We start from the raw sequence: 27,832 nt of genomic DNA, 5'->3' as shown, positions 1-27,832 counted from the left end.
CGAGTCGGATTCGACGCGAGAACCTGCGCGTATGGCTGAGATTCCGTACAGTTGTGCGTGTATTGAATCCATGGGGGAGTTGTTCTAGAATAGCGAGGAAAAGTCGAGGAGAAGCGATACAGATTGGAGACACTGATGACTGTGATCTTTGCTGAGTTCCCAGGGCGCGGAAAAGCGTTGCAAGCCAGTCGCCAACGACGACTCATATCCGCTCTGCGCAGGCTATGGATGTTTCAGAATGGAGGATTGCACATGTATGCTCCCCCGTGGAACACTCGGATGGCACCCTGGCGCTGTCAATATTCCCCGGCTGGCTATGAGGTGCATGAGCCCCGATGCACGTCCCAACTCCCGGCTTGAAGAGATCCATTGTCTGTATTTCGAAACGTAAATCTCCGCGGCGACGCTGCGGGACGAGGCGGCCCACGGGAACGGATGCCTGTATATTCCTCTACTGAGGGTGTCAAGTGTCACACACGAGGTATCGCTATGGTCGAGGGCGGATCGAGGGCCAGGTTCCGCGAGTTAGGCCGGACTACGACGGATTCACGGTCGCGTTTCCCTTCGATGAGGTCCGAAGTCCTTCAGAGATTTCACGCTTTTTCAATCAGATATACACACGCTTCCCCCCCAGCAGTTTGAGACTGCCATGTACGCTTTCAGCTCTTCACGGCTGATATCTGGACAAAAGAAATACCATCGGCCGCGTGATCATTGGAACTGACCCACGTGAAACAAGATGTTGACCGAATTTCCCGGTACCAGGCGCCTGAACGAGAGACCCATGACATTCACCAGGTGGATTTCCGGGGAACGCTCCATTCGACGGTCTCAATCATTAGGGACCGGGAAGGAATAGTCCGACTCGAGGGAGTTTTCAATGGAACCCGCTCTGGCCGTCAGCATCGGGTTCGGGCCTACGAAGCCTAATGAGCGGGTTGGCCGACTCAACACGTCAGAATAACACGGACAGAATGCGACTGGGCCCGAGAAGGAGCGGCCTGAGAATCGGGTCGGCCGATTGTCCGGATGGCCGATTATCCGACTAGGCGGGCTCCGCTGAAATTGAATTCAAGGGTAGGTGGAGTTGAATGAGAGAAGCGTCGTCTGTTAATTTCGTCGCTCCGAGCATTGAGGCGCAACGGGAGAGAAATCGGACCGAAATGCTGCGGCTCATGGGGGTATGTGAATAGCCCCTCTCACTTACACGCATCAATTGAGACTGAAGTGGTGGGCATTCGAATCTGGTATCGAAATCTCAAGAAGGGACTTCGTCTACAATGAAGCTCCTCGGAACCAACCCTCGACATCACATCCGACCCCTGCATCCTCGCGCGAAGGTTGTGTCCTTCCCCGGTCGGTGTCGAGGCCTTCACGGATTGATGTCAAACCCGAATCGCTGCCGGCCGCTCCACCGATAAGTCGGAGAAACGCATCGTGGACATTCAGAAACTGGACGCCGCGGGAGGAACTCTCCCGCAGCGGTGAAAACACGGGATACATTCGAACGGCGGACTCACAAGAAAATTCCCAGTTCGCCCGCTAGCGCTCCCTCGGAATACCCGCTCAGCCCTGACAAGAAGCGAATTCCCCCTCTCCTCGTCGCCGCCAGTATACGATACCTAGCTTCCTCATCAGTTGCGACGGTCCGGTTCCATCTGCTCGACTAGAGCAGCAGAATAATCGCCCCTGCCTCTCGAGCCATAGAGCGAGTCCTGAGCGGCCAATCCTCTCACGCAGATACCTTGATCTTCCGTCGACGACACGTGCACCGCGGCCACATCCGGAACCTTCCCTCGCTCCTGGAAGAGAGTTCGGAGATCGGTCGCCGACGTGACGATCGCTCTCCGTGCGGGCGCAATCGGCCACCGTGATGGTCCGGGGGTACTCGAGTGCACAGCTGCTATCGATCGAGAATACCGAAACCAACATGCCTCATGCCTGAAGCCTGGAGTATGATGAGAGCGCAGCTTCGAGCCTGCATTTCTAGCTAGCGGGAGCGAGACCGACGTTTCTCGAGGATCCCTCGTGGCTTCTTCAGAGATTCCTTTCTTGTGACGGATCCATGACCAGCGAGAGCCTTTATCTATCCACCATCTAAATCGGTGTGGTGAGGAAGAGGAAATTCAGGGAAATCAGATTGCGGATGTCACGGAGCTAACTCGATCTCTTGGCGAGCTTGATCCTATGAAGAAATGTTTCCCAGTAAGAGATTTGGGTTGTCGACTCGCCTATTTTCATATTAAAGACTTATGAGCGCGTCCATCGATTCGAATCAGAGGAATGACACCGATTGTGAACTATTCGAGGAAACTCCGGACGCGTGGTGCGGCCTCTCGCCGCTAAAAACGGGCCCCCTGAGGAAGCTCGGGACCCAGGCTCAAAGAATCAGGAACTTCCTGGAAAAATCGTGAACCGGACACTGGCCGCATGCCCTATCGAGATGATCCATACACCCCCGCCCTCCCCCTGTGGAGCCTTTCATGTGCCCGCCGCGAAGGAATTTCATTCCCTCTCTCGGTCCTAGCAGAAAAAAGTCCTATTGAACTACACATTCGATCGTCAGTACTGTTTTCCGATTGTCCAAACACCTGCCTGAAGAATTTATTGTTCGCGTAATGTGGAGTGACTCAGCCTTAATAGCGGATCGCCGCATAACTTTTTGGCCAGGGTCACAGTAAGTTGAGTCGCCCCGCAAACGAACGACCCGCACTTCGACGGTCGGCATTCTTGAGGCTTGCCAGAAAACGATGGAGACGGTCCGATATCGAAGCTGCAGAATGTATCCCTTCGCAAGCGTCTAACAAGTGTCGGATCGGCTCATATATTCATTCGATCTATTCGCCCTGCTCTCTTTCGTATGCCGCCTTATCAGGTTATCCGTTGGAACGTTTCTTTGTTAGCCACCGCACCGGGTACCTTCAGAGACAGTCATCAAGTCCACCTGCGATCTATAACGCGGAAGAACTTTCTGACGAGCGATGTACTTCTTACGCTTTCGTAAGAACAATTCGGAGCTATTTACACGAGAGTTTTTCGAACGGCGCTGAAAGAATGACGACCCTAGTCAAAGTAATTTTCAGTCAAGTTCGGATCCGATCCAGAAAAATCTCTACCCGCTCTCAAGGTCATCGCTTTGCAGAATCAAGCAGTTTTTCTTTCGCTGCCGGGGCAGCGAACGAATTCTCCGAGAGCGCTCGATAAGGAGGTGTGAATTCCTTGAGTACCGAATGGTTGCGATAATTTCCAGAGGAAATCAGTTATCCGCTCGAGGCTATTTCTCGATAATTTTGGTTCGCATGAAATCTGAGTGAGATGTGATGACAAAATTCGTTCCCAGATACAGTCCCCTAGTTCGCGAATGACGCTCCGATTTCCGGTTTCGTCCGAATCTCTGGGGATGCTCGACATGGAGGGCCCGGTCCGGCATTCTCGATGTCCTCGTGAGGTCACTGATTCGGCCCATGGAAAATTTCTGACTAAGGCTCCTCCATTTGCAATGCGAATCCTTGAGCTCCGAAAATCCGGAATGTGATTAAAGAAAGTCTTCTCGCAGGATGTCCCATCCGGCACGCACCAGGCTGGGAAGGCGACCTTCATGCCAGGACAACTTGATCAGTCACAGTCTGCCTCCGCTCCGGAACTCCGGATTCAATACACAGGTGTCTGTGTCTCTATCGAGCACGTGAGGAAAAAGTTGTTTTGCTCACTGGAGATTGATCAGCTGTTCCACGATCCGTATCGCCTCCTTTATCACATGGTTTCTCGCACCTTCCGACTCGGCCGGGCAAACGATGATCTATGCGCCGGCTCCGCGGAGGAAGCGATCATGCACGAATAGCTCAATGTTCGTTCCAATCAGCGTCAACGGAACGAGGAGCAGAATCGCGTGGATGTCAACATCACTCAAGGATGATTTCCCTCCTCGACTACCTTATACGCGGCGCGGGGATCATCCCCAAGGACATCAAGACGGATACGCTCTGCTTAATCGATAAGGGAACCCTGTAGATTCCGTAGCCTCGAGCAGATTTCTGGTAACTTATTTCATGACCACTACGCTTGCCAGCGCTCATTGACTTTAATATATTTCGTGGCCCAACGCTCCGGGAGCAAACTGAATAACGAGCCCCCACAGTGGCGGAGGCGGCTCCCAGAGTGGATACTCTAGCCTTTTCCAATAAGTTCCTTATCAGATGGATCGCTTCCCACAAACGGGGTAATTTATTCTATCGGATACACAGAGGGGAGTTCCTCCCTCTCTGACACCGCTCTCCATAGCCAATGATATGACAAGATTAGAGGCCCTTCCCTGATTGTGCGAGAGCTATCGTAGTTAAATCATTCGTCGGTGACGTGCAATCAAAAGTCGAACTGAATGCGCGTCGACGGAGAATCTGGAAAGAATTCTTACCTGCGGTATTCCTGCGTGCGTCGGCGACTGACTGAGCGAGAGGCATCAGCCCTGAAAGCTTCTGAAGTCTGAGCTAGACTTCGCCCTCTCTCAACTGACAAGAAGGATCTGCAGAACAATTCAGCGGACCGTTAGATAGCTCGGTTGCCGCGGCCAGACGGGGCAACAGTGAATGTGGCATAAGTGAATTTTCATCTCGGAGGAGTACGCCGATCGGCTCAAACGACCATGTTGGAGGTGCCGAAGGTTTCAGGCGACTCGCTGAGCCTCATCGTCGTGACGGACGCGGAGGAAGGCCCCGATTTCTTGAAGCGCGCCGAGAAGCTTATGGGCGAGACCCTGACCAGACGGGCGCAGGCCTTGCGCGATTTCCGGAGAAAACTCGCCATGGTGGAAGAGTTCACGCCGAAAGTTGACGATGACCGTTTTTTGCTGCGTTTCCTACGCGCTCGGAAATTCAATGTGGAGAAGGCCTACAAGCTGATGTGCAACTTCTACAAAGTGCGCCTACAGAATCCCACTTTGTACGTTCCCGTAGGCATGGGCCCCAGAGACTTCGCTCAGCTCTACGATCTCCAATGTGGTACGATCCTCAAGCACAGGAATCCGAGGGACGGAACGGCCGTTATTATCTGTCGTTTCGGCAAGTGGCGTCCCTCGACTGGACACGGTCCTCTAGATATTTACACCCCGGCGGTTTACGCCGGCGAATTGGTAATGGATCTCCCTGAAGTGCAGCTCAATGGATTCACCGTTATTATCGACTTGCAAGGATTGGAATACAGTTGGCTGATCAGATACGTGACACCGGATTACATATCCGTAAGTAAAGCTCCCGGTGGGATTCGTTTGTTTATAAACTGTCGGGTATGAAGACGTCCGAGCGAGACATGGTATGGAGCCTCGATGGAACCATCTTGCTAGTACTGGCGATGATCCAAACGTTCGGTCGTTATGCAATGATCAAAAAGAAAATAATAGCTCATTTATCCGGTCCGTGCACTGTCAGTGTCCGCATGGATACTCGGGAGCGAGTCCGATCTATTTTGATGACCTCACTTTTGCTGCAGTCGCTATTGTTTTCTCACCTCGACTTGCAAAACCTCCTTGACGTCATCGATCCTCTTGGGAGGTCTATCTGGGCAGATAGATACTTCGACTGTCCGACAGGCGCGGAGTATTTTTCGCGGGACCGAGAAATTCATTTTGACTGATCATAAAGCTTTTCAAATAATTCTCTATCGAAGAAATAGTTTCTGTGGAGAGACATTATTCGCGTCCAGGGCTCTGTCGTGAACGGGGACAGAAATTCGGACGGAGTCGGCCTCCTCGTTCTCTGTTTTCTCCATTACATAGTCATCAGTACACTTCCAGAAAAACTTAGTGAGTCGCAGAGGTGGCAGACTTGTGTCGCCGGATTCTCCAGAACCCGCCGCGCCGGGGGTTGCCCTATCGTCCGAACAGCTGAGGATCTATCAGGAAGCGTCGTTACATATGGGAAAACTTTTTCGCGAGGCAAGGAATCGTGGTCTGGTTCGCGGGAGCAGACGAGAAAATAGAAACTATTCATACATGTCGAATGTCGAAAGGCTTGTTCAGCGGGTGCGATCGTTGGAATATTTCTACTTCATCCTTTCGTCACACGGTGGCCTCTCCTGGCAGACGCACAGACTCTCATCGTGATTATTCATCTGCGGTCAAAGTTCGTTTCTGGGCCGTCGAAAAATAATGTTCAATGAATACAAAGGTGGACAAGAAGTCTGCGGCAGCTAGCGTCAAGTATGCCGAGGTTCACTGGGCGAAAATGATTTTTCCTGGGAGACCGGACATTTTCCGGCGACGACAGATCAGAGAGTCGCTCTTTGCCGATAGTTTGAGAACGATTGCGCAACCACTTTCGTTCTCCGTATGTTTATCAATCAGGACTTATTCGCGTAATTAGTAGGCTACTGACACAGTCGGTAACGGGAAAATCCAATTATGTGTCGGATTTACTTCCGATCCGGATTTCTAAGCGTCGAAGTTGCCCGATGCCCTGCGAAATCAAACTCAGGCTTTCCCCAGTTCCTCCTTGATCTCATTCCGCCTGTGATACCACGGGTAAATCGGGAGTATTTTCGATCGTTGGGAGTTGGGAGACACTCCCAGCTAAGAGCGATGACAAAACCGACGCGGAGACGAACATTGAGTTGCTGAGAAAAGGAAATTCCTCCGCAATTTTCGGATATATCTTGTGCAACTCACGTCCGGTCAACGGCAGCGCCAGCCACAACAGCAGCAGCCGCCGCGACTTACGCGAATGAATCCGCGAACTGCTGCCGCTTACCAAACCATCGATTGTGCGAGCTCGCCTGCATTGCCATTTTTCTTCCCGACAACACTTCTCCGGCACGTGCGAGTGCCTGTACTCGTACTTGTATGGTCCCATGTTACCAGTTGTCGTCTCATGTGAAAGAAAAGTATTGTCGGTACCCAGACCCTGTTTCTGATGACTTCTCCATTGATGACCGTCATTCAGAACGCGAATACTCGCGCGACGTCCCGTCTCTTTGTGGGAGCTGCTTTTGTTTACAGCTTCCGGAAGCGAATGAGGGAATTGAGGAAACTCGTCAGAGTCTCTAAACGATCGCGCGAGTCGTCTTACGCTTCTGGTCTTCATCGAGCGCGTATCCATCATCTTTCTGGGCTGAGAAAGTGCTGTTCAACACGAACAGCTCACGGGGAAAATCAGGGTGTCCGCCAGCAGGCCTGTGACGGTGGCGAAGATTCTAGTATTATAATATATTACAATCATGAGTGTGGGTGATGCTAGAATTTGATCACTTTTTACAGCAAATGTTGGGCTTCGCCCAGGAGAGCTATCCGCTGAGCATTAAGAAGGTGCACATTGTGAATCAATCCTACCTGTGGAATATTGGCTTCGCCATCGGTAAATCTTTCGTGCCACCGAAATTGAGGAACAGGTAATTCCTACGGAAAAATTCATGTTTTCATGCATATTCCTGGTAGGAGTTCTCCGAGGACTTCGAAAAAACTGGGGTAGATGGGCGGAATTCGCCCTTGATCACCAGTCAATCTTACTCTTGCGGAAATCTAATGGGTTCATTCGGCAATCCCCCAACAGGTATTACCTCCACGGGTCCAACATGGCATCGTTGCACGAGTACATTCCCCGAGAAATTCTCCCAGAGGAGTACGGTGGCCTGACGGGACCTCTGGATTTCTGGTTCCTCCCCGAGCTGTACGCAATGCACGACCGCATTGTAGAGAATAGTTATTATGGATATGACGTCTAGTTACTAGCTCGGTGCTCTTTCCGGGAATCCGTCTCGATTTCTCATTCCAACGAAGCATAAGAGAGAACATACTAGAGAGTGCCTCGATATCTCGTGGTGATCCGAGAGGACAGCTGACGGAGATCCGATGCTCCTAATCATTCGGCAGAGTCAGTTCGTATTCCGCGAGCTGTAGCACGAGACGGTTACCGCGCAGTGACGTGAAGGTAGATAGACTCATGCACAGCGTTTATCGGTTCCTCAGAAGGTGGTTGTGCAGATCGTGTCCCTCGGGGGAGCTTCCGAAGATAGAAAAAGAGTAGGCTTTGATGAATACTCCCGCTCATCAGAACTATATGTGACGCTCGATCTTGGGGCAAGAGTCTAATCGAGGCTCTCACGATGAATTTCCCACGCAGGCAATCGACTGTTACGTTTGACTTCGAGAGTTTATCGTTCCCCCGTAATCGGAAAGAGGACATGTATTTATTTTTATCAAATAAAAGCATGACGAAGATAACGAATATCAGGTTCCTACTTCCGCCCAACGACGGCAGCAATTTCGCGATCGCGGAAGCTTTCCTCAGCAGACTGCTAATACAGTCCGATATGAGAGTGAATACAAATACCAAGTTTGAGTTCATGGAGGTAAATAGATCGTTTGGATCGAGACTCGGCTCTATGAAAAGGTAGCCAAACAAACCAATAAATGGAATAGTGACCCCGACGAAAGAGCGGAACTCCACTCGTTTAAACTAGATGACCAGGGTTCTGACGAGCGTTTTCTCAGCACCCATTCTAGATCGACTCGCTCTGATGGTTTTCTGAAAACCCCAAGGCTGGGAATTTGCATTCGCGTCAGCAGAATGACCCACTGACTTCTGAGCTTGTCATTCCATTTGTAGAACTCATTTGCGTCGATCCAAGAATCTGGTGAAGCAATGAAGTAAATGCAAGCGACGATGCCCCGGGAAATTTCCAGCAACAGGGCCTCAATCGGCTCCAAGGGAAGTCTCGGAACGCGGAGTCCCCTTCGAGGGGCAATTGGGGGGAATTATGATTCGAGGATGGAGTCCGTGCCCCGACATACGCGCGGTCTCAAGCGGGCCCTGCGAGAATCTTCGAGGAGGTGAGAATCGTGGCGCTAGAATGCGCAAGAGATATCACGAGGTTACAATCAAACGGTAGGAAGCGCCGTTTATCCCTCCCGGGAAACGTGGACGTGTTTCCCGACACTTCTCTGACTCGGCCGCTTGCTCTCGCGAGCCATCGATCCTGAACAGAGGCGGGTCTGGCAATGATGGAGCCTCTTCTCGACATTTCTCTTCTGCCCGATTGAAGAGGAACTGGATATAGTTGGGCAGGGCTTTTGATTTGCGATTATGCGCATACAGCGAAGGAGAAGGGAAAAACTTCGGAAAATGAGTTTAGTCGATATTGACTTCTCTCGGCCGACGGGCGATTGTTTTGGATAGACTTCACAGCGTGGAAGCACGTATGCCAGCAGTAGGCACACATCGGCATTGGTGATATCCGAGCGCAACGTGGAAGCACGTATGCCAGCAGTAGGCACACATCGGCATTGGTGATATCCGAGCGCAACGTGTCGCCCGAAGAACTCCCGGCAGTGGAGGACGCTGCAATCCTGCAACGGGAGCGGAAGTCCCGAATAATGGTAAATACAGTGAGGTGCTCCGCTATGCGGGTAGCGCAAAGGTCGTAGATTTCGGAGAACGCTCTTATCCTTCTCTCGGGAGGCAAACACTCCGTAATCAGGAGCTATCAGTGGAGTGCTCACTCAGAAGCGTAATGGAAAGTGCGTGATACTTGCAGGAGAACTACTATGTAAATCATGGATCGACGATGCCGCGAGTCTTGGGGCCGTCGTTCGACAGGTAATTAGAAGATCCAAGAAGATAAGAGTGATCCAAGCGGCTGATTTTCGGCGAGACCTTGCGAGTTTGAGTTTTTTTCTCCGTAGTCTTCACAGAACACCCAGGACACAGCTCCCGCTCGCTCAAAGAGCCACTCAGGAACCATTCTCTCCCTCGAGGCTCGGAGTGAGTGCGTTCTATGATACTCCGCCCAGCGAGCAGAGTTCATCCGCATCGACAGACACATTCCAACCAGATGGAAACTTCTTGCCAGTTGGTTACGAACTCCCTATTGAAAACAGCATAGTCACTTTCTCCGCGAGACACTCTCCTCACTGTTCGTCACTTCCCAGCCGCAGGTTCCGTCACCGCAGAGTGAAACGAGTCGAGCCATGTGCTCAACGCCGCAAAACCCTGTTCGACCCTTGACTAGAACTCTGTCCCAGCTATCGTTGACCTCGATTCTCACAACCGCCTCGTCGATGGTAAACTCGCTGCGGCTCTCCGCTCCTTAAATAACTTCATTTAGCGATCAACTCGATTTTCACATGAGCATGACCATTATGCGTGCTTTTGGCAGAAATCCCAGATACTCAAGACGAACGATCTCAGAAGCTCATTCAGTCCCAAAAGTCGTAGACACATCGCAGACAGCGCGAAGCATCTCGGAAGCAGCAAGCATTTGGAGCCAATTTTCTACAACGCCTTATTGACTTCCTGCTCCGAACGGTATTCTGTGGTCGATCTAGGGCGCAGTGTGGTCAAATCACAGGTAGGACGTTGGACTTTTTTCTCTACTGGACCTGCACTCAGCTTCGAGCAAAGGATACAGCCTCGCGGAACGAAATATATCTCACGTTGCAGAGGAATTGCACCATCCATGCCTTAGAGTGTGGTGACCGTGTTTTAGTAGAATTCCAAGGTGGCTTAGTATTGGAGGACGGGAGTAGTATCGCTATCCTGGAGGGAACCGTGATTGCAACTTCCAGTGAAGCAAAAAAGGTAGATGCATATCACGCACCAGAACACGATTCATTTGGGATGCATCAAGGCATCCTTGTCCCATGATCCGTCCGATCATCGACCGCTCTTGAACCCCTCAGATCACCGTCATGGAGCACGAGTCCGTGAACTTCAGTCTCCGCGGAGGAGCGATTCCAGTCAATATAATTTTGGTGAATCGTTTATATTATGAGAAGAAATATCACCAGCTCGCTATCACTGGATTCACTGATGTGAGTAGGCGCCTTATAGAGCGATTCACTCGCCTGACCACTCGAGAGCGGGGAGATCGAGCTGAGCCGTAACTAAAAATTTCCCGACTTCCCAGTTGAGCGTAGAATGCACGTTGAGAGTCGTTCAAGGGCCCCCGCAGAGCGCGAAAATGACTCACATTTTCCAGCGTATAAAAGTAAGTGGAGTTCCCGGGGCGGGTCTTTGCTCGCCCAAATGTCATTGTTTTCACCCAAAGCTCCCGGGATCGAAGGAGAAAATTCCAGAAAATGATCCCTAACGGGGAGACGATGAGAGTAGGATAGGCGATCGATTGGCTCGAAGGATTTATTCATTTTTGTCTCCTTCCAGGAGAGTATTCCCACGAACAGCCGTCTCCTCATTATCGGGGACCACGTCCGAGAACGTGTGAATGTACCGTCGTATTGCAATTTCCTGAATCTGCGTAACCTGCGACTAAGTAAAGAGGTATTATTCTCACATTGATCGGAGGCCTCCTTCGATTTTGGCGGGATTTCGATCGGTCACACCTCGTCGCTTTGCAGCGGTCCTTCGAAAGCGAGGAACAAGTCGAAACGATACGATGTCTCCGGGAGTGTCATTTCGAGTACAGAGACCAAATTCGGAAATTGGAGATGCAGCTTGAGGTTTTCTGCTCGGAATACAGCAACAAAGCGGCACAAATGGACCACAAGGCAAGTATCGAGATCATGATAAAGGGTCTCTCATCTCGTTGAGCATTCAGAGAGCTACTACTCACCTTTCTGCTTTTACCCCTCTCGTTCTCGCTTGAAATTCAAAATCATATATCGAATTCGTCCGGGAAGGGAATAATCATTTTGCTCTGTGATGAGGAGAACTCCGAGATCTGGCTGAAAACGACGAAACCATCGACGTCGATGGGTTTACAATACACGGTATCAGAGGTGCCCCAAAATCCGGTCGCATACACGACCGTGACGACCGTGAACAGCGGCGACACCATCAATTGCAACTCCAAGACTGTAGACGTCACGCTCCTCGTTTTCGAGCTTCTGTTGGGTCTAGCGATCGTGGTTTTATGCTATAATATCACAAGACACGATCGATACACGTTGTTACTTTGCGCTACGGCGTACCTATGCGTCGTCACGGGCATGACTCTACTCCTGGCCAGCCTCTGCCACAATCCGCCGGTGTCCACCTTCTATTCCACATTGATTTCTTCGGAAATCGCGATATTCTATCTGGTCTACTCGATAATTGTGTTCTCGACGGCCGGCACTTTCCTGTCTACAGAAGCAACAACGGCTGCTTCCCTGGGAATTTTCGCTGGTGTCATTCAGCTGATACACTCGATGATTTTGTGCGCTCGGCAAGGATGCATGTATAGTCTCCGACAAGCCCTGGTGCAAGAAGTATGACTACACGTACGGAAGCGAACGTGGATATTGGTCTCTTTTTCGGAAAATAAAACAGTTCATATGCGATGGCCGCTCTTTCAGTGAGCACTCGTGCCCATCCAATACCTTCGCGCTCCAGGGGCACGCATGGTACTTATTTGAAGAATAAAGGGACCGTTCGAGGTTGCATGAAACATCCACGAGTCATCCCCGACAGTATTCTGGACGGAATGCAGAGAACAGCAGCTATTGAGTACTTTCGGTGTATTGAGGTCGCTTTCAATTATTTCCGACCAGGCGTCACGAATGCAGGACATACAAGAGACTGTTTCGAAACTCGGAGCTCTCAAGGATCTTCTCACTGAAACCGATAGGAACCTCGGGGCTAGTGTCTTCACAGATGTCACGATCATTTACGGTGGGTGTTTACGCATATCCAGGGAGGGATATTTCCGGCGCCGGGGAGCTCCGCCTTTTTTCCCCGTCGATAATTAGCGAAAGAATTTCGATGATCCGCATGACGGAATCTTTTGATTGCCGTCGCTAATTACATGTCATCCCCGTTGTAGGCACAATCGAAGACGTATCGAACAGCCTATCCCTTCTGACGCAACTCGCCCCCGCAGCTTCTGTGGTCTTGGACGCAGAATCGCTGACCAGAGCGCAGCTCAGTGCGGTTCTGAGGGTCCACAAGAACCATATTTACCTAGCTTGCGACACTCCGTTTTTCTGGGATCCGGTGATAGTGTGGAAGCATAAGGAGTCTTCGAATTTCCTCAGACGGAGCCGAAAATCCGTTTCATCAGAATTCATCAAAACTCTGAGAACTTTCATCGACACGGATAAAGTCGACTTCCGTTTTTTCTCGAATCGGGATGTGAATCTCAATAAGGGTCTTTCACTACTCCTGACGTGTTTCAAGCACAATGCGTCCAAATCCGTGAGCAAGGTAAACTACGAATGAATCAGTAATTACGGTAAATTAGATTCCCACCGAACATTTGAATGTATATGGATCATGATAGATTTTCTCCCATAATTATGAGAGTCGAATACTGGCAGGTAGAGAGTCCGAATAACGTGGTCCTGATCAGGCATTCGATGGTGGGTGAAGCAGCGATTCGTTTCGAGGCGAACTTCATCGCAGATCTCCGTCGATTTTTCATCATGCGCGGAGATCACGACCATTTTGGCTGCTGCGGTGCGTCGATCGGATCAATTGATGTTTTGTCCCCAATCCCGCTCCCGTCTCTTATATTTGGTCTATTGAAGTTAAGTCTGACCGTCTGACGTCTCCACCGATTTTTCTCCGCAGTCACCGCCGATGGGAACCTGCAGGAGTTGCGGAACGCTCTACAAAACGGAGTGAGATTACCGGGAATCGCCGAAGAGAACGGGTCCGTTACTCCCCTTCCACTTCTATTCCTATCACCCATTCATGAAATATTCGAGGGGCAGGACAACATCGGATTCACTTCGGCATGCGCCCGGAGAGATATGAGAGCCCCTCGACCAGTCTGGGTAGTCGGAAGTCAGTCGCGAGAAAACCTACTATTCCCTCCCACAGACTGTTCGTTAAACACACGCAGACCTTGGTGTCGCTGCACAATTTGACCGCGAAGAGCCTCCCGAGCCTCTACAGACTCGTCAAGTGCACAACGCGAGAGTTCTTCATGGTCGGCAACATACAGCAACTCAGAAAGGTTTTCGATGACACCAGGAATTTATCCCGGGAAAGATTGGAGGATGAAGTATCGATTGAACATCAGTATCTTCCTCATGATCTTCATTGGAGTCCCTTTCTCTCCACCAGGCGGATGAGCATGTCAACAAGTTCCTGACAAACCTGTTGAATGCTAATCTAGTTCGGAGGAACATCGTGTTCACTTGTCCGAAGCATCAATGCGACGTGAGTTCCCAATTGAATTGATCAGTATGAAAGATCCCGCCAAGGACGGTGATCATGACTAAATCCATTGGAGAATCTGGAGGGAGCAAACTCTCAACGTCGTCTCTTGAACCCAGGTCTTGCTTGGTGAAGGCAAGAATCTAAGAAACCACAGCGGCTGTCAGGAGATCTGCAAAGTTGTCCTATCCTGTGGACATCTGTGCCCCCAAAAATGTCACTTCCACGATGATCAAACGTTCGACGAATCTTGGTCACCCTGTAGAGAGAGGCAAAAATCGTTTCCATTATCAAGGTCCTGGATCATGAAGCTCCTCATGACCGGACGATGACTCGCTACTGACGTGAATCTGGTCGTTCTCAGGTGCAAGAAGATCCTACCGTGTGGTCACCCTTGTCCATATAGCTGTGGGCAGCCGTGTATCGACAGGTGAGCCGTCCGGTCAACATTCGCATAAATTCACAATCAGGGCAGGCTTCGTTTTTGAGAGGATCTATCCCTTCCTCAATTTTTCCGTGTCCTGGAGAGAAACTGAGAGCATTCCTCCTGCGATTACAGATGTCAAGATAGGGTCACGGTGACACTGGACTGTGGACACAACGCTACTGTGGAATGCTGGGAACGAGGCTCTTCGGGAACTCTCTGCCTTAAACCGAAATGTCACAAGACAGTTGAGGGAAAGGGGGAAACGTCTCCCTCCAGTGATAATCACGGATTTTTCTCTCGACTTCGGAAGCCTTTCCGAAATGACGATTGACAGCGTCCGAACATGAGAGCATTGACGCTCCGATCCTGCCAATTTAAACCGGGACTAGAAAAAAGGAAACATTGAGTGAAACTCTAGAGGGAAAGTGAGCGGTCTCCGATCTATTCGTCACCTTTCGTATTCTTACCTGATTGATATTATCGAGACACCGCATCGATTTTCACGATGTATACATGATGAATTTATAAATGATGAGATAAGTCAACTCATTCTACATTCGAGTGTCTCATCCTTGACCAGCCCTCGTTTCTTGATTCCGCTCGCCCGTATCCCGCCAACAGGCGATGCCCCGTGTGAGGAAGTGCCATCAATCGCCGAGCGGCATCATCCGACCGTTCCGAAGCATTCGATACGGAGCTACTTGTTCGCGCAGCTCGTTTTCGCCTCGCTGCCGTCTACAGCCAAAAATGTGACTCTTGAATTCGTGACAGGATGTAGACGTCGGCTTGTCCCGAGATGGGACGACAATAATTATTGACTTCGCGTCATTAGTTGACCTCGACCTCGTCGCTAGCCGTGATCATGACGCAAGTGATCGCGCATCTCGATCGGCTGGCAAGCGTCCAATCGAAGCCTGCAAGTTTCGTCCAGCGATGATCGTCCACCTGATTCCTCTCAAGATTATCGTCCGTCGGAGTGCGAGTCGCGGCGGACCTCGATCCAGATCCATCGCTGGCTGGCGGCGACTGATTTGGAGAAAGTCGTTCCTCGCTTCTTCAATTTTAGAATCGAGTTGGAGCGAGTCCACCTCTTTCCGGCGTAGGATCGTTTCTCCTCTACATCGTCCGCATGTTCTCCACGGAATGCAGAAACACAAGACACTATAGATACGTCGAGCAATCTTCGGCCCCCTAAAAGTGAAGCTCGCCCCTCTCGTAGAGCAGACTTTTCGATTCGAATTTCGCTATGACATAACCTGAGAAATGAGAAACCGGGATGACTGCAGAGCGAAGAGGGAAGTTTTGTGCGTAAGGAACTCTCATTCGTGCGATAGTCTTTATTGATTGAAACGATTGAGCGAAGGTCAGGGGGAAGCTCATTCTATAAAGCCGCAGTTTCGGATGACAATGAGCTCCTCCTTCAAGGTTTCATCGCTTCCGAACAGATTCGTTCGGAATACGGTAAGCTCGTCGATGGTCGGTCAGCGGAACATCCGAAACCCGAAATATGATGTATGTCATTTTATGAATGAGGGATACGTGAACACTTTACACAAAGACCCGTTTTCTCACAAAGGGCCTGTTGGCTTAGGAATTATTAATCTGTACGTTTCTCCCCATCTTAGGCTAAGATTCCAGGCGAGATGGAGCTATGGGCACTCATGGAGACTAGGTAGGAACATTCAGCGTTTCTCCAAACGACCCCAGCAACCTCTCGTTCTCCTTCGCTACCTTCTCACAGCAGTATCTGTTCTTTTAGAGAAGCCCAGTTTTCGATCGAAGTCTCGAAAGGCGGCACCCATCCTCCGAATTGCCTTTCGAGCTCCAAGGCTACCTCGCAACAAATGTTGTCCTTGAATTTACCGGCGACCACGGTGACACCTATAGGCATGCCTTTCTTCGATAGACCCATGGGCACGGAGACGGCAGGGAAACCCAAAATATTCCAAATGCCTGAGGGAGGAGGAGCTCAGCGTGAGATTCATGACAGTGGACTCGGATCCGGCGACGACTCGTGATAGCTCAGTTCTGACCTGTATGCGCGAGGATAGACGGTCTCAGAATCGTCAGTCCGTGGTATGGCGCTATATCGGGCAGGGTGGGACAAACGAGAATGCCGTCTTCCCCCAACAAAGTCTCAACCTCGGCCTGCAAATCCAAACTCATCTGGAACAAGCGTGGAGGAGATCGTTAGAGAGTTTGTCCGTTCGTGAGACAGGCCGTATCTTCGGCTCCCACGATCCCTCCGAACTCACCCGGTAAAAATCTTTCACAAGCGACGAGTCTTTTGAGTTTTGCACCAACTTTTCTAAGTACGCGACGAAGAGAGCCGGCATCGTGTGTTTGGATCGTCCGATTAAGTACTTCACCTGAAGCGGATTCACAAAAGAAAGTCGAGCGAGTTTGCACGAAGTCCGTCAGAGAAAGTTCTCCCAGAAAAAAAACGACAAAAGAAGCGGGATCGCTCAATTTTCTGTTTTTCCACTCACCGTTTCTCTCTTGAGTGATATGCTACCCTTTAGCATAGCCAGCTCTTCTGCCAACGGTGGACATTTCGCCTTGGTCATGTAGGTCATATAAATTTCGAACGCATGAGCGATTTTGGGAATCACGATTGATTGGGAATCCGACTTGCTCAGAGAGGCTAAATGGAGCGCTGCTGATTTTGTGCGTTGGGCTATTTCCTTCTTCACTGGGGTGATGATGCTCGAATGGAAATCTCCAAGGTGGAGAACCTGTTTGGAAATTCGATCTCCACGTTAGACATCGTTGGACCTCGGTATGCACAGTCGCCGCGGCGACTGTCCTATCGGCGCGCCGACAGAAAGTCAACGAAGTCATCGGTCATATGATCCCAGGGGAAAATTGGCGCGGGAATTTGGCAACAGCCGGCTATCGGGACTCGTCGTCATCGTTCGCCTCGATGGAAAGGTGCCGGCGTCGCGACGCGTCGCAGTCCCCCGGCAAATCTTGTTGAAGACAGGGCCAGGGTGGATATCTGGGTTTCGAGAGCAAACATCGATCATCTACATATATCCGATAGCTGAATGACTATCCGGCAGACGAAGCGAACCTTGAGCTTGCGTAGACTAGGCCTCGAGTCTAAGTTCATTCGCTTAGCGGTTTCAGGTCCCACCAGAGCTTTGAGGAAAGGTCGGAGATCTTTCGCGTACTTGCACATCGGCCCAGCGATCAGAAGGGGGTACAATATATCCTTTGGCATCGGGTAGTGACCAGTCATGTCGACGGTGTCTGCGCGGAAAAAACACAAAATTTGGCATAAGTCCGCGGTACCTCTCTAGACGTGCCGACTTGCCGGTTATCGGACCTCGACAAATTCATGATTTGTAGTTATCCAGAATCTACAATCTCCCATTCACTCACTTATGGTCGGTTTCAAGCCGAAAACTCCGTTGTATGCAGCGGGTACACGGATACTTCCCGCGATGTCTGTACCGATTCCGAACGGGGAACCGCAGCTCGCCAGTATTGCGCCTTCACCACCTTGAATGGAAAAATATTCGTTCCGAAAGAGTTCACTTTCTCTCCGGTCGTGGACGCGTCGATTTCATCAGTGTCCACTTTCCAATTCCCGAAAGATGCAATCCCCTAGCGCATCCCGCTTCACGTATCGATTCGGAGACAGAAAATTTTATGAGGGCTGTTTTCGCACAACTAGACCAGAGACGCATCGAATGACGCGAGTCTGGGAGGTTATCTACCCTCAAATATTATCGCCCACGAGAGACTTCGATGGAGATAAACAGGGCTCGAGTTGACATTCAGCCAAGGATCAGCTTATTAGCATTACGGTAGATTTCATTGAATTCTGCAGAAGACTTCGATGCCTTCTTCCGTTATGCAATCGCTCTGGATTATTCAGATTTCACTCCTTCCTACCAGTGACACGTCTCAAAGGATGTTTTCTGTAGAATGCGGGATGCGCCGTTTGATGAGATGATTCCTGTCTCGACTCTCGACATTCATAATTGAATTCACTCGAAAAATCCTTCGCGACAAGCCCCGATCGCGCAACCGAGTCGTCGATCCCGAGTCTTGCGCCACTCTCCGCTCACGATTGGGCTCGATCTCCGGCTACAATCGAGGCCAGTCGGTCCCGGGGCTGAATATCATAGCGCAGCAAATTAGCGGGAGCGCTGTTTCTTACCGCTCGATCCACCGCACGTTCGGTATAGGTTGTAGGGGTTCGAGGTCCTTCCAAAGAGTTTGTTGTTGCTTTCCATCCACAGACACATTTCAGGCGTGTTCGTCACCGCAAGTGGGATCGCCCCGCTTGCTCGCATGACGGAAATCGCATAGGAGTCCGAGGGAGATTTCGTGCCTTTCTTGAGATACAAGCCAGCTTCATTCCCGAGATCTGCACATCAAATTCGGGACGAGCGATGTCATTTTAGAGAGTGATCTTCCGAGTCGCCGAAGCCCTTATCGAACAACTCGAGATTGGACGTGACGAACCTTTGACAGCTAAAGCATTCTTCGTCGTTATCGGTACACCTAGGTATGGTCTCTGCAGTTTTATCTTCTGAAGTGCCTCCTCGTCTGACCTACATTCTTTTAGCTCGGCATCCACCTTCTTCGCCTCGCTGAGTGCGGCACGATACCTGCAACCGATCAAATATTTCTGCCTCCGGTCTGCGGGGTTGATCTGGAATATAATTCGGAACGAGACATTCGGAGGGAACGAAAGCTGCGTACAAACCTCTCATCGGTGACAGCATTCAAGAGAGGATCTATTTCTCGCAAGCGCTTCACGAAAGCCAAAACAACCTGATGACTGCTCAACTGAAATATTCGAGAGCGCAATTATATCTCAGCCAACTCTTCTATTGAATCGAACAGAGATGTAAACGGATTCCCTGACGGGTAATTACCTCGCCAGATCGGATCTTCTCGGCGAGATCGCTTGCGCTCATGAGCAGAATCTTCTCATCTACTCTTGGCTGGAGCTTCGAGCGGCCGCTTTTGAAGGCGCTCAGAGCAGGGAACGCTAAATAGTCTGAGAGTAGGCGTAGAACGTACAAGAGTGTCATGCAGAGGGAGACCAGTACGCGCTTCAGTAGCGGCATGCGCTCGTAGTCCATCTTTTTCACTGTAACTGAACGAAATGCTCGCTCGAATCTTTCTCTCTTCAGAAGCGATCCTCCTGTCAGGCTTTTTTTCTGATCCTCCTCTGCAAACCGCCAAGTGCTCGAAGCTGTTCATCTTTCCGTGGGGAAGAGATTTGCGTGAGATCAGACTCGTCCCGCGGAGTGTACCCGATGCTCTCCCCATGCTTGGAAATTCGTGTAGAGTTTTTTTCAGAGACATTAGTTTTCTGATTTATGGAAGTTATTGAGAACGAAGCCCGGGACGTCTTGAGCTTGATTCACCCCCTTGCCGGTTTCTTCCGATCGAGTCCACCCTCTCGGCAGCATCTCGGATTTCATCAGGACTCTCATCGCAAGCTCGATTCAGCATCGCCCATCAATGGCGAATGAGTCAAGGCGTTACAATCATGCGGTGAGTTAGATCAGGGGGACGAGCAAGGGTGGAGGGAGTCTGATTATCATCGGGTGTACCGGGGCAAGCAGATCCCCATCTCTTCCCATCTTGGCTCTCGCCACTCAGTACAATCGAAGAAAGATTCCGACAACGAGGGCGTTCCGGCTTCTCCCTTCCGAAGCCAGCTGGTGATACCGGAGACTGTGGATCCATCTCCGACCGGGCCATCCGGGTCGATTGCCAGCTCGATGGACCGTACTCAATCCTGATTAGTCTCTGCACACTGCTTGTAAGCCTCGCGATTAACGATGATAATCCATGATAGATGCGTTGTGAGAACATTGCCGGCCCCAAAGGACTCAGATACTTTTCCAGACAAACAACCTGGACGCCGGGGTCTCTCCCAGCTCTGGGAGTATAGAGCCGTGTCGGGCACCCTCAGAGAGTCCAGCCCCTGACGTTTCAATAATCATGTGGCATAATCATCCTCTCGAACCCGAATATTGCCTTTCGATGCTGTCGAGGTGGAAGGAAGAAGTCGCGTCGTATTCGCTCGCCGATCCTTCCGCCAATCGCTCATCATCATTGATTCAGAGCACATGGTTGGAGAATGAGAGAGTGTTCAGAAGCAGTGAAAGGTGTTCCGCTCCAAGCATGGTCATCTGAGCAATCAGGATCCATTTCGACAACTCTTTCCCGTTGGGCGGATCACGGGGAACCCTCCGCTCTCTGACTCCGAAGGAGCGATCGGAGCGACTTCCCGGATAGCTACGATGCAAGCGAGGAGAAGATACGCTAGAAGGTGATAGCCCCGACATTCATGGCGTGGTTCTAGATCAATCACTCACCGGCGGTTCGGACACTCAATTTCCGGGCGGCTCAGAGATGGAGCGAAAGGGTCATAGGCCGGAGAGAGGCACCACGCGTGCTGCACCGCACGAGAATCGCACTCACAACAAGCGATCATGATCGAGAGAGGTGCACTGGACGTTCAACTTGGACGCCATATACGAGCTCGCCGTGCATGAGAACACCTGTTTTGTTCCAAGTGTCGAGAAAAAGAGTGTCGTTCCACTCGATTCCGGTACAATCTGGTCGTCATATCTGGCTTTTCCTCATGGATAGCGAAGCGGCTCTCTACTAGGGATCACTGGTTTCCTCGTCGCTTTGACTGAATGTAGCCGATAATGGCCAGACGTTCTGTACCCGTGAATCTGTGCGCGCTAATAATGCAGAATATTCCGCCCATCGGGGTGCAGAGGGCATCTCCCCTGGGAGTAACCCGATTAGTAGACGAATGGTCGATACTCGAGCCCGTCAGAGTACTCGGCGGAGATCTGACTGCGATAGATATGGGTGTTTACCCTGTTCAAGATTCGAACGACGTTGGATGCGGAACCCGCAGAAGCATTCTGCGATCAACTATCATGGCTCCTAAAGGTGTTATGAGCACCATGCGACTCTCGGAGCGCCATTTTCTATCGAGAGGTTTGACACGAGATTAATTACCCGAATCAATGGATTGGATGATAGAAAATCCAATCGAACTAGAGGACTCCGTCCCCTAGAGGTCCTGTTCGGAAACCTGGGCTGTACCTTGCTAGCCGTGGTCAAGATCGCAATCGATGAATGCTTCGTCAGCTCGATCGTTCTGCCGAATGACGCGCCGAGATGCCAAGATCGCTTACATGAGCACCGTCCAGTATCTCGAGCGAGAGGAGATAAAGTTTTCACTAGCGATAGTATCGCTTCAGAAATTGCTGTCCGACATTCTAACGCAGTGGAAACAAGTTCATTCCATTTTTTGGTTATTTAGTCATTCTTGTCTGCCCCACCTAAAAGATGTGAAGCGGGGCAGCTTCACATCGGGTCGACGAGGGAAATCTCGAGTAATCAATCCCACAGCTAGCGAGGAATGTTCATCGACGTTCGGCAATCGAGAGAGGTCAGGAGCTTACACTCCTCAACCCGTCATTAGCTTCGTACGAATCTCTCACGCCGCTGTTGCTGTGATTCTCGGAGAACTTAACGCTCCCTCCTCGGCTGCAACGCGGGAACGGAGACCCTGCGAGCGGCTGAGGCAGCCGGAGAAGTCCAGAGCTCCGACGCCGTTAGGCTCTCGCTATTGAGAATATTCTGACCACGGTCAACCACAGCGGGGGACGCGCTAATGGGTCCGATCGAAGTGAGCAAAACTTCGAGAAGATTCCGTGCTGTCCTCTCACGTTCCCGGGAGCTGACCACAGCAGGAGACCATCTCAACCTCCCCCTTCCTTGCACACTTAGGCAAGCGTATCTACATTAAGCATACCATGGGCACTCCCGACGTATGATCCACGGCTTCGTATTCGGACCTGCTCCTAGAGCAGCGTCTCTCAAACTAGGGGGACGCGTCTCCTGCGGGAGACGCTTAGGGATCCGAGAATTCCCGACCGACCTGATTTCACGTTTCTGGAAGCTCACCAAGCTCATTGCCACTGTACTCCAAGCTTATAATCATTGTACAATTAAAGGATGAAGCCTTATGTACGGATAAAACGGCACTGTGGCATGTCTCGGTCGAAACTCTTTATTCTCAGATATTCGATGACCCTCGGGGGAGACGCGAGCGCTTCTCAAGAGGCAGAAGGGAGACGTAGGAGAAAAAAGTTTGAGAATCGCTGTCCTGGAGAAATTTTCCGCCCAGCTCCGGGACGGCTCTGATCGTGAGCCGGATAGATAAGTGTCGCCTCTTTGGCAAGAGAATGAGGCACTTCGACGAGACGTGTCGATTGATTCTGCTTATGGTAATACTACATATAATAATTGTGCTGAAGAATACTCTCGGTGTTGATTACTCTCGGTCGGATGCTCCGTCGGGATTGAAGAATAAAATTTCGTACGCGCTTGAGTTTCTGCCAGAAATCGGCATCGGGAGCGGAACTAGGAAAAATCGACTAATTTATGAGGAATAATGGCGCTCTCTATTTCCGCGTCTGGACTCACTAGAAGTCGAGTGGGTGGATGAGCATAGAAAGTGATCCTGTCCGCCCATACGGCAATTTTACCCTCTGAAGGCTTCTGCTCTACACAGCACCGGATCGGAGACCGACTGTTCGAGTTCCAGTCCACAGAGCTGGATGTTATGCAAGCCTTGCATGGTCGAGGGGAGAAGCTGACGAAGTCGTTATGGACCTCGCGACCTTTCACCTCAATAAAGGTAGGTGTATCACTTCACTTCATTGCCGATGGGTATGTACTCCGAGCCATACTCCGACCCACGTGTACTCACGGGTTTCGCAGCTCGGATCCATGGGAATTGAGATTGAGACTGCCAAGGAACTGTCTGGCTGATAGTTCATGGAGCTCATTGCGATCCCTTCAGTTTTTCGACCCAAGAGACTTAACCGGGCTTAACACTGTGTGCAACCTCAACTGCACCGCTCTAATCTCGCGCGCGGACTCTTACCGTAGCGATTTCTGGGCGATGCGTCTTGTGGTGAGGGCAGACCTCATTCAAGGACACCAGGAATCGACGACCAGTTCGTTTACAGCGACGAAGTTTATTGACTCCACCGGTGTCCCACAGACTCCCATCAGCTGAGTAAATGTCAGGAGAGTTTGCGAGCCACCGAGCCATCGGCGAGGCTTTTCCAAGCTTCATTGAGCAACGGTTATGATGCTCGGATCAAGTTTCATTAAGAAGGAACATGTCTTCACGATCTCAAAGCATCCGAGAGGGCGAAGCATCCAGCTCGCCACACGCAGGAGCTCATCGGTAATTCTTCATAGGTCCAGAGCGTCGGATTATCCGCTGAGCATCGGATAGCTAAATAAAGTTTCTATATCCAGTTGATTGACAATTTCGCGTTTCGATTCGCATGCGGAGCGACTCTTACACCCTCAAAAAACTATCGCTACGGGGTCTTGAGCTCTGAGTTGTGAATAAATCGCGAATCCTCGAGGAATCCTCGTTGTCAGGAAGGAGCAAGTCATTCCATTCCTCGTACTTAAACTCGATGAATTCTATGGGGAAAGACGCGACTATGCGAAAGGAACGATCGAGAGCAGATTACAAGCTGACGTGGGTAACGCTCAACCCTTAGCTACCATCGTCACGTGTGATTTCTTTCGATTTCTACGATCACTCAGATTTTCTGGCTTCAGTATCCGCCCAACCGGTTCTTCGGATTCGCGGAGTCGCTCGCTTTGACATAGTGACATCTTGTTCTATTATCGACGCACATCACCTCAATGCTATCTGGGCTCCTTTTCGGCTCGAAGAGCCGAGTCGGGAGCTGCTTTCCTGGAGTATATGCTTTCGATCCATCCCGATTTTCGATTTCACACTTCTGCGGAGGAAATCCCAATCGTTCCTCATCCTGACTCCGCAGTTTGCGCTTCCGAAAGCGTCAACGTTCCACGCAGTTCCTCCAGGCTCTTGTGGAGATTTCTCTCGATATTTCGCGGGAAAATTTTGAAGATTTCGCATGATCCGCCAAATAAAGTCTTCAGAGCGTCGAGAGCTCTATAGATGAAATCGAATGACAATGTCTAGTGTATCTGAGATTATCCGGCGCTTACACGTACTACCTCGATAATAGATTACGTGCAACATACGATGGCAACAAATGGAGGTGCCTGGCAGACGCTCAATTCTTCTGGAGAGAATGGTGTCTCCTCATATACGCGAGAAGCCTCCTGGTTGGACGTCAATGCCAGATTTCTGGGACCAAAAGGTGAATCATAAAAATATTGATTAGCTCCGAAATCGAGACTATTCGCGGATTTTTCATTTCTCTGACCCGGCGGTTGAGTTCTCGCTCCGGGTCGAAGATCGGCTGCCTCAGCCGAGATCGTTCCGGATCGCGACATCGGACCGGGAATTGAGCGCGGGGAATAAATTCTCTCCGAGGCAACAGCACAGACGGTCTCTATCTGCAAGCCTCACTAATGGAAAGGAAAATCACAATAATTGAGGAGAGTCTCATCTTGATTTCCTTCCTCCTTCTACACCAGCCATCGCATGCTTTGATTGCAGTGAGAATGATCTCCGCGATCCTCGAACCTCTGCAAAAGTCCTCAGATAAATCTGTGATCGGCTTGCGGGACGAATTTCGACAAGCACTTTCCGTGACCTATCCCCACCATGGTTTAGAACAAAACACCGAATATCCGATCATTCATCTCTTATCAGAACAGGCTCCTTAGCCGGGAACCCAAGCCCTGGATCGATATCTCTGGAAGGGTCGAAGTATCTAACTTTCGAGACTGCACCCGCAGCCGAGCTCGAAATTACATGTCGATCGACTTGCGTCTATTTCGCTCGAGTGGCATACGCTCATCTGAAACTGGTTCCCGCTGGTATCGATAGCAAGGAAGAACACGGAAGGCGTCGTGAGGCCCGACGCATCCGCCCACCGCCCATGTTTCTCAAATCCCTCATGGAGATTCACTCACCTTTTTTCCGTCTCCAACAACGCGAAGAATAATTCAATGGAAAATCATCTACACCGAGCCGTTCTCTGAGATCCAGCTACTGAAGCGGGTCGATCGTTCAGCGAGCGACTGTTTTCGAGAAAATTCCAGTGGGAAGCGTGAATGGGGATCTCGAGAACACTTGTTTCGTGCGCAACACTCCCTTTGCGCCCTCGTTGATATTGTGAGATTGGGAATAGTGGGGACGGAGCTCGTTCGGGGATTCCGAAGGTTCAACTTTTCACACCTGGACCTACTGATCGATCCAGAAGATCCGAATCGATAAGGGAATATGATTTCCCGGCTAGAGGAAGCATCGCCCCCACGAATCGTCGCGGCGGAGAAAGGGTAGAGATGGCAGCTGAAGAACGGAGAGGGGCCCGAATCACGTTCCACCACAGCCTAGGAAGGATATCGAATAGGGAAATAATTATAAAGTTCAGCATCAGGGGGCAACTATTCACCGCATTCAAAGTACCATGAAGGTCATCTTCACCGGAATGGCATACCCTTGCAGAGGAACCGCTGCGAACAAGACGTATCGTACATCGCGAGATTGAAGCGAGATCGCTCTTTACTGTATTTACCTCGTACCTCTCAATTTAATTCTGGCGATGATTATCATGTTCTACAGTACTCCACAGATAGGCACAATCATGCTTCCCACTCCCTCTCCGGGAGAGGGCAATCCGGATGAATCGAGCACGTGGTAAATCTGAGAGCGACATGCGGTCTCACTCCCTCAGGATCGCTTGTCCATGACATGGTCAATTAGAGTTCAGCATTCGCTGGTGCTGGGTCGAGAGAATGGTCTGAGAGACGAACATCCGAGGGTGAGCTCGAGAACGAAGGGAATGTTGCAGCTTTGACACTCGAGGGTCTGCGACAATCATTATAGTTTCCCGCACGATGAGTGAAGCTCAGGAAGGATCCGCGATGAAAATCTAGGTGTCGATCGTCCGGAATCCGACGGTATTGTTCGACCGTCGGCGTCGCGTCGGATCGCGCAGTCCAGGGAAAGCGTTCCGTGTACCCTCGATTAGGTCCAGGAAGTATGAGTATGTATGTCACCCTTCTCCCGGGGCCGGCCTTCGAGTCACAGGTGGAACATTTCCCTGCCGGCGACATCCACCATATCGTGCTTCTCCAAGCCGGATGTTAGGAAATCACCTGGCGTTTAGCCTACGCGCGAATACGACGAGTATGCAGCTTCGGCATGGCCGTGCATTCGTCTTTCCAGCGGAGTGTGTCCGATTTGGAATCGAAAATTGAAAGGATCCACATACGATTACGCGTTGTTCCGGCCGCCGATCGCGTGCAAGCTCTCAAGAAGCTTTTGTGACGGACAATAGGCAGCTATCGAGAGGAATTCATGGCTGATGCGTGAGTGGAGCCAGAGCCTCGGAGATTGAACCGTTCCTCGAGCTTGTTCCTAACCATCATATGTCATGTGTAGTATGTGTATCTGTCTGTAGCCCCAAAAATGTTACATGAAGGACCGCTTGACCGTGGTCAAAGTTTGGTCCGATGCGGGACGCGCTCAACGTGAGGTGGATCTACGTGGGCAGCACCGTCGGCGCCGATCGGAACCAATGATCATCTGATACCATCAAGAGGAATCATTGTAGATAGCGTGGATTGCTTTCAAACTGAATCGTTCATCATATGCTGCTCAACGCAACCTCTCCGTTGTAAGGAGCCCATGTCCCGTAATCAGGGGCATGGGGGGCTAAAAAGGCTATAGCCCCCTCCCCGATGGTCATTCGTAATGCTGTAGTACAGGAGCGAATCGCCACACTGGATTTCAGCCCCATGCGGGGACCCGATCTAGCCCCCCCAAGAGAAATCTGAGTACGCCACTGCCCTGAATTGCTCTCCCCGATGGGAGAATCATGGAGTCGGGGAGGCACCAAAGGTTTTCAGAGATACCCTCGGAGCCTCATCCGCTCGGAATGGCCGATACCTCCGACGGATTAGAAACTTCATGGTCGTTCGATGATTATATTCGCATGATTACAAAAACTTGAAATCTATGAATAAATTACCACACATCTTTATACATATGTACATGGTCAAGCTCGGCTGCCCAGATCCTCATTCTGGGCGTTGGAGCATTGCGATTGGAAAGCTGACTAGACCGAAGATATCTCGGAAGAGACCTTCTTCCTCCTCCGGAGTCAACGTGCGGCCCATTCTCTCCGCCATGAGATCCCTCCGCGCCGGGAGACCACGGAGAGCTCTGAACACCCTGAAGTCGGTGGTGATCCCACCGAAGGCGGCTTCAGCGTCGAATGGAGACATTGGGAAGAATGCCTCGTTGGCGAAAGCCAGATTTCCCAGATTGGGAGGATCTCGTGGAACT

At 50.8% G+C, this 27,832-nt stretch overlaps 3 protein-coding genes across 3 annotated transcripts; 2 read left to right on the top strand and 1 right to left on the bottom strand.

Annotated features, from left to right (window-relative positions):
- Positions 1-4,642: 4,642 nt before the first annotated feature.
- LOC100907044 (alpha-tocopherol transfer protein-like) lies at positions 4,643-7,710 on the top strand. Its single transcript, XM_003747681.1, has 3 exons — positions 4,643-5,236; positions 7,247-7,377; positions 7,539-7,710. Exons 1-3 carry the CDS (start codon positions 4,643-4,645, stop codon positions 7,708-7,710), a joined length of 897 nt encoding a protein of 298 aa, XP_003747729.1.
- Positions 7,711-9,285: 1,575 nt separating this feature from the next.
- Positions 9,286-15,085, top strand: LOC100906896 (uncharacterized). The gene is made up of 19 exons (XM_003747680.2): positions 9,286-9,364; positions 9,523-9,584; positions 9,671-9,749; positions 9,917-10,048; positions 10,144-10,335; positions 10,428-10,565; positions 10,667-10,798; positions 10,894-10,974; positions 11,148-11,264; positions 11,342-11,491; positions 12,476-12,596; positions 12,748-13,127; positions 13,241-13,379; positions 13,494-13,575; positions 13,746-13,881; positions 13,992-14,087; positions 14,204-14,355; positions 14,449-14,514; positions 14,644-15,085. The coding sequence occupies exons 1-19, from the start codon at positions 9,362-9,364 to the stop codon at positions 14,840-14,842; spliced, it is 2,457 nt and encodes an 818-aa protein (XP_003747728.2). The 5' UTR covers positions 9,286-9,361; the 3' UTR covers positions 14,843-15,085.
- Positions 15,086-15,820: 735 nt separating this feature from the next.
- Positions 15,821-20,961, bottom strand: LOC100908704 (fatty-acid amide hydrolase 2-B). Its single transcript, XM_003747532.2, has 11 exons — positions 20,862-20,961; positions 19,404-19,627; positions 19,232-19,314; positions 18,988-19,133; positions 18,680-18,889; positions 17,896-18,015; positions 17,585-17,763; positions 17,001-17,246; positions 16,767-16,880; positions 16,545-16,677; positions 15,821-16,464 (listed from the first exon to the last, which is right to left on the bottom strand). The coding sequence occupies exons 2-11, from the start codon at positions 19,611-19,613 to the stop codon at positions 16,247-16,249; spliced, it is 1,659 nt and encodes a 552-aa protein (XP_003747580.1). The 5' UTR covers positions 19,614-19,627; positions 20,862-20,961; the 3' UTR covers positions 15,821-16,246.
- Between the last annotated feature and the right edge of the window lie 6,871 nt (positions 20,962-27,832).

The sequence above is a fragment of the Galendromus occidentalis genome, unplaced genomic scaffold, assembly GCF_000255335.2.
Source record: "Galendromus occidentalis unplaced genomic scaffold, Mocc_1.1 scf7180000077524, whole genome shotgun sequence".
Taxonomy (NCBI): Eukaryota; Metazoa; Arthropoda; class Arachnida; order Mesostigmata; family Phytoseiidae; genus Galendromus; species Galendromus occidentalis.
This window is presented reverse-complemented; position numbering and strand designations above follow the sequence as displayed.

Bases quoted from the DNA above. Each gene is read 5' to 3' on its own strand.
- LOC100906896 (XM_003747680.2), top strand. The intron at 10,336-10,427 runs GTAGGACGTTGG...CTCACGTTGCAG, and splicing joins GCAGTGTGGTCAAATCACAG to AGGAATTGCACCATCCATGC. The intron at 14,515-14,643 runs GTGAGCCGTCCG...CTGCGATTACAG, and splicing joins GGGCAGCCGTGTATCGACAG to ATGTCAAGATAGGGTCACGG.
- LOC100908704 (XM_003747532.2), bottom strand. From the start codon at position 19,613: ATGGACTACGAGCGCATGCCGCTACTGAAGCGCGTACTGGTCTCCCTC. The intron at 16,881-17,000 runs GTGAGTGGAAAA...AATCCGCTTCAG, and splicing joins TATCACTCAAGAGAGAAACG to GTGAAGTACTTAATCGGACG. The intron at 16,465-16,544 runs GTCAGAACTGAG...CTCCTCCCTCAG, and splicing joins GTCTATCCTCGCGCATACAG to GCATTTGGAATATTTTGGGT.
- LOC100907044 (XM_003747681.1), top strand. From the start codon at position 4,643: ATGTTGGAGGTGCCGAAGGTTTCAGGCGACTCGCTGAGCCTCATCGTC. The intron at 5,237-7,246 runs GTAAGTAAAGCT...CACTTTTTACAG, and splicing joins TGACACCGGATTACATATCC to CAAATGTTGGGCTTCGCCCA. The intron at 7,378-7,538 runs GTAATTCCTACG...ATCCCCCAACAG, and splicing joins CCACCGAAATTGAGGAACAG to GTATTACCTCCACGGGTCCA.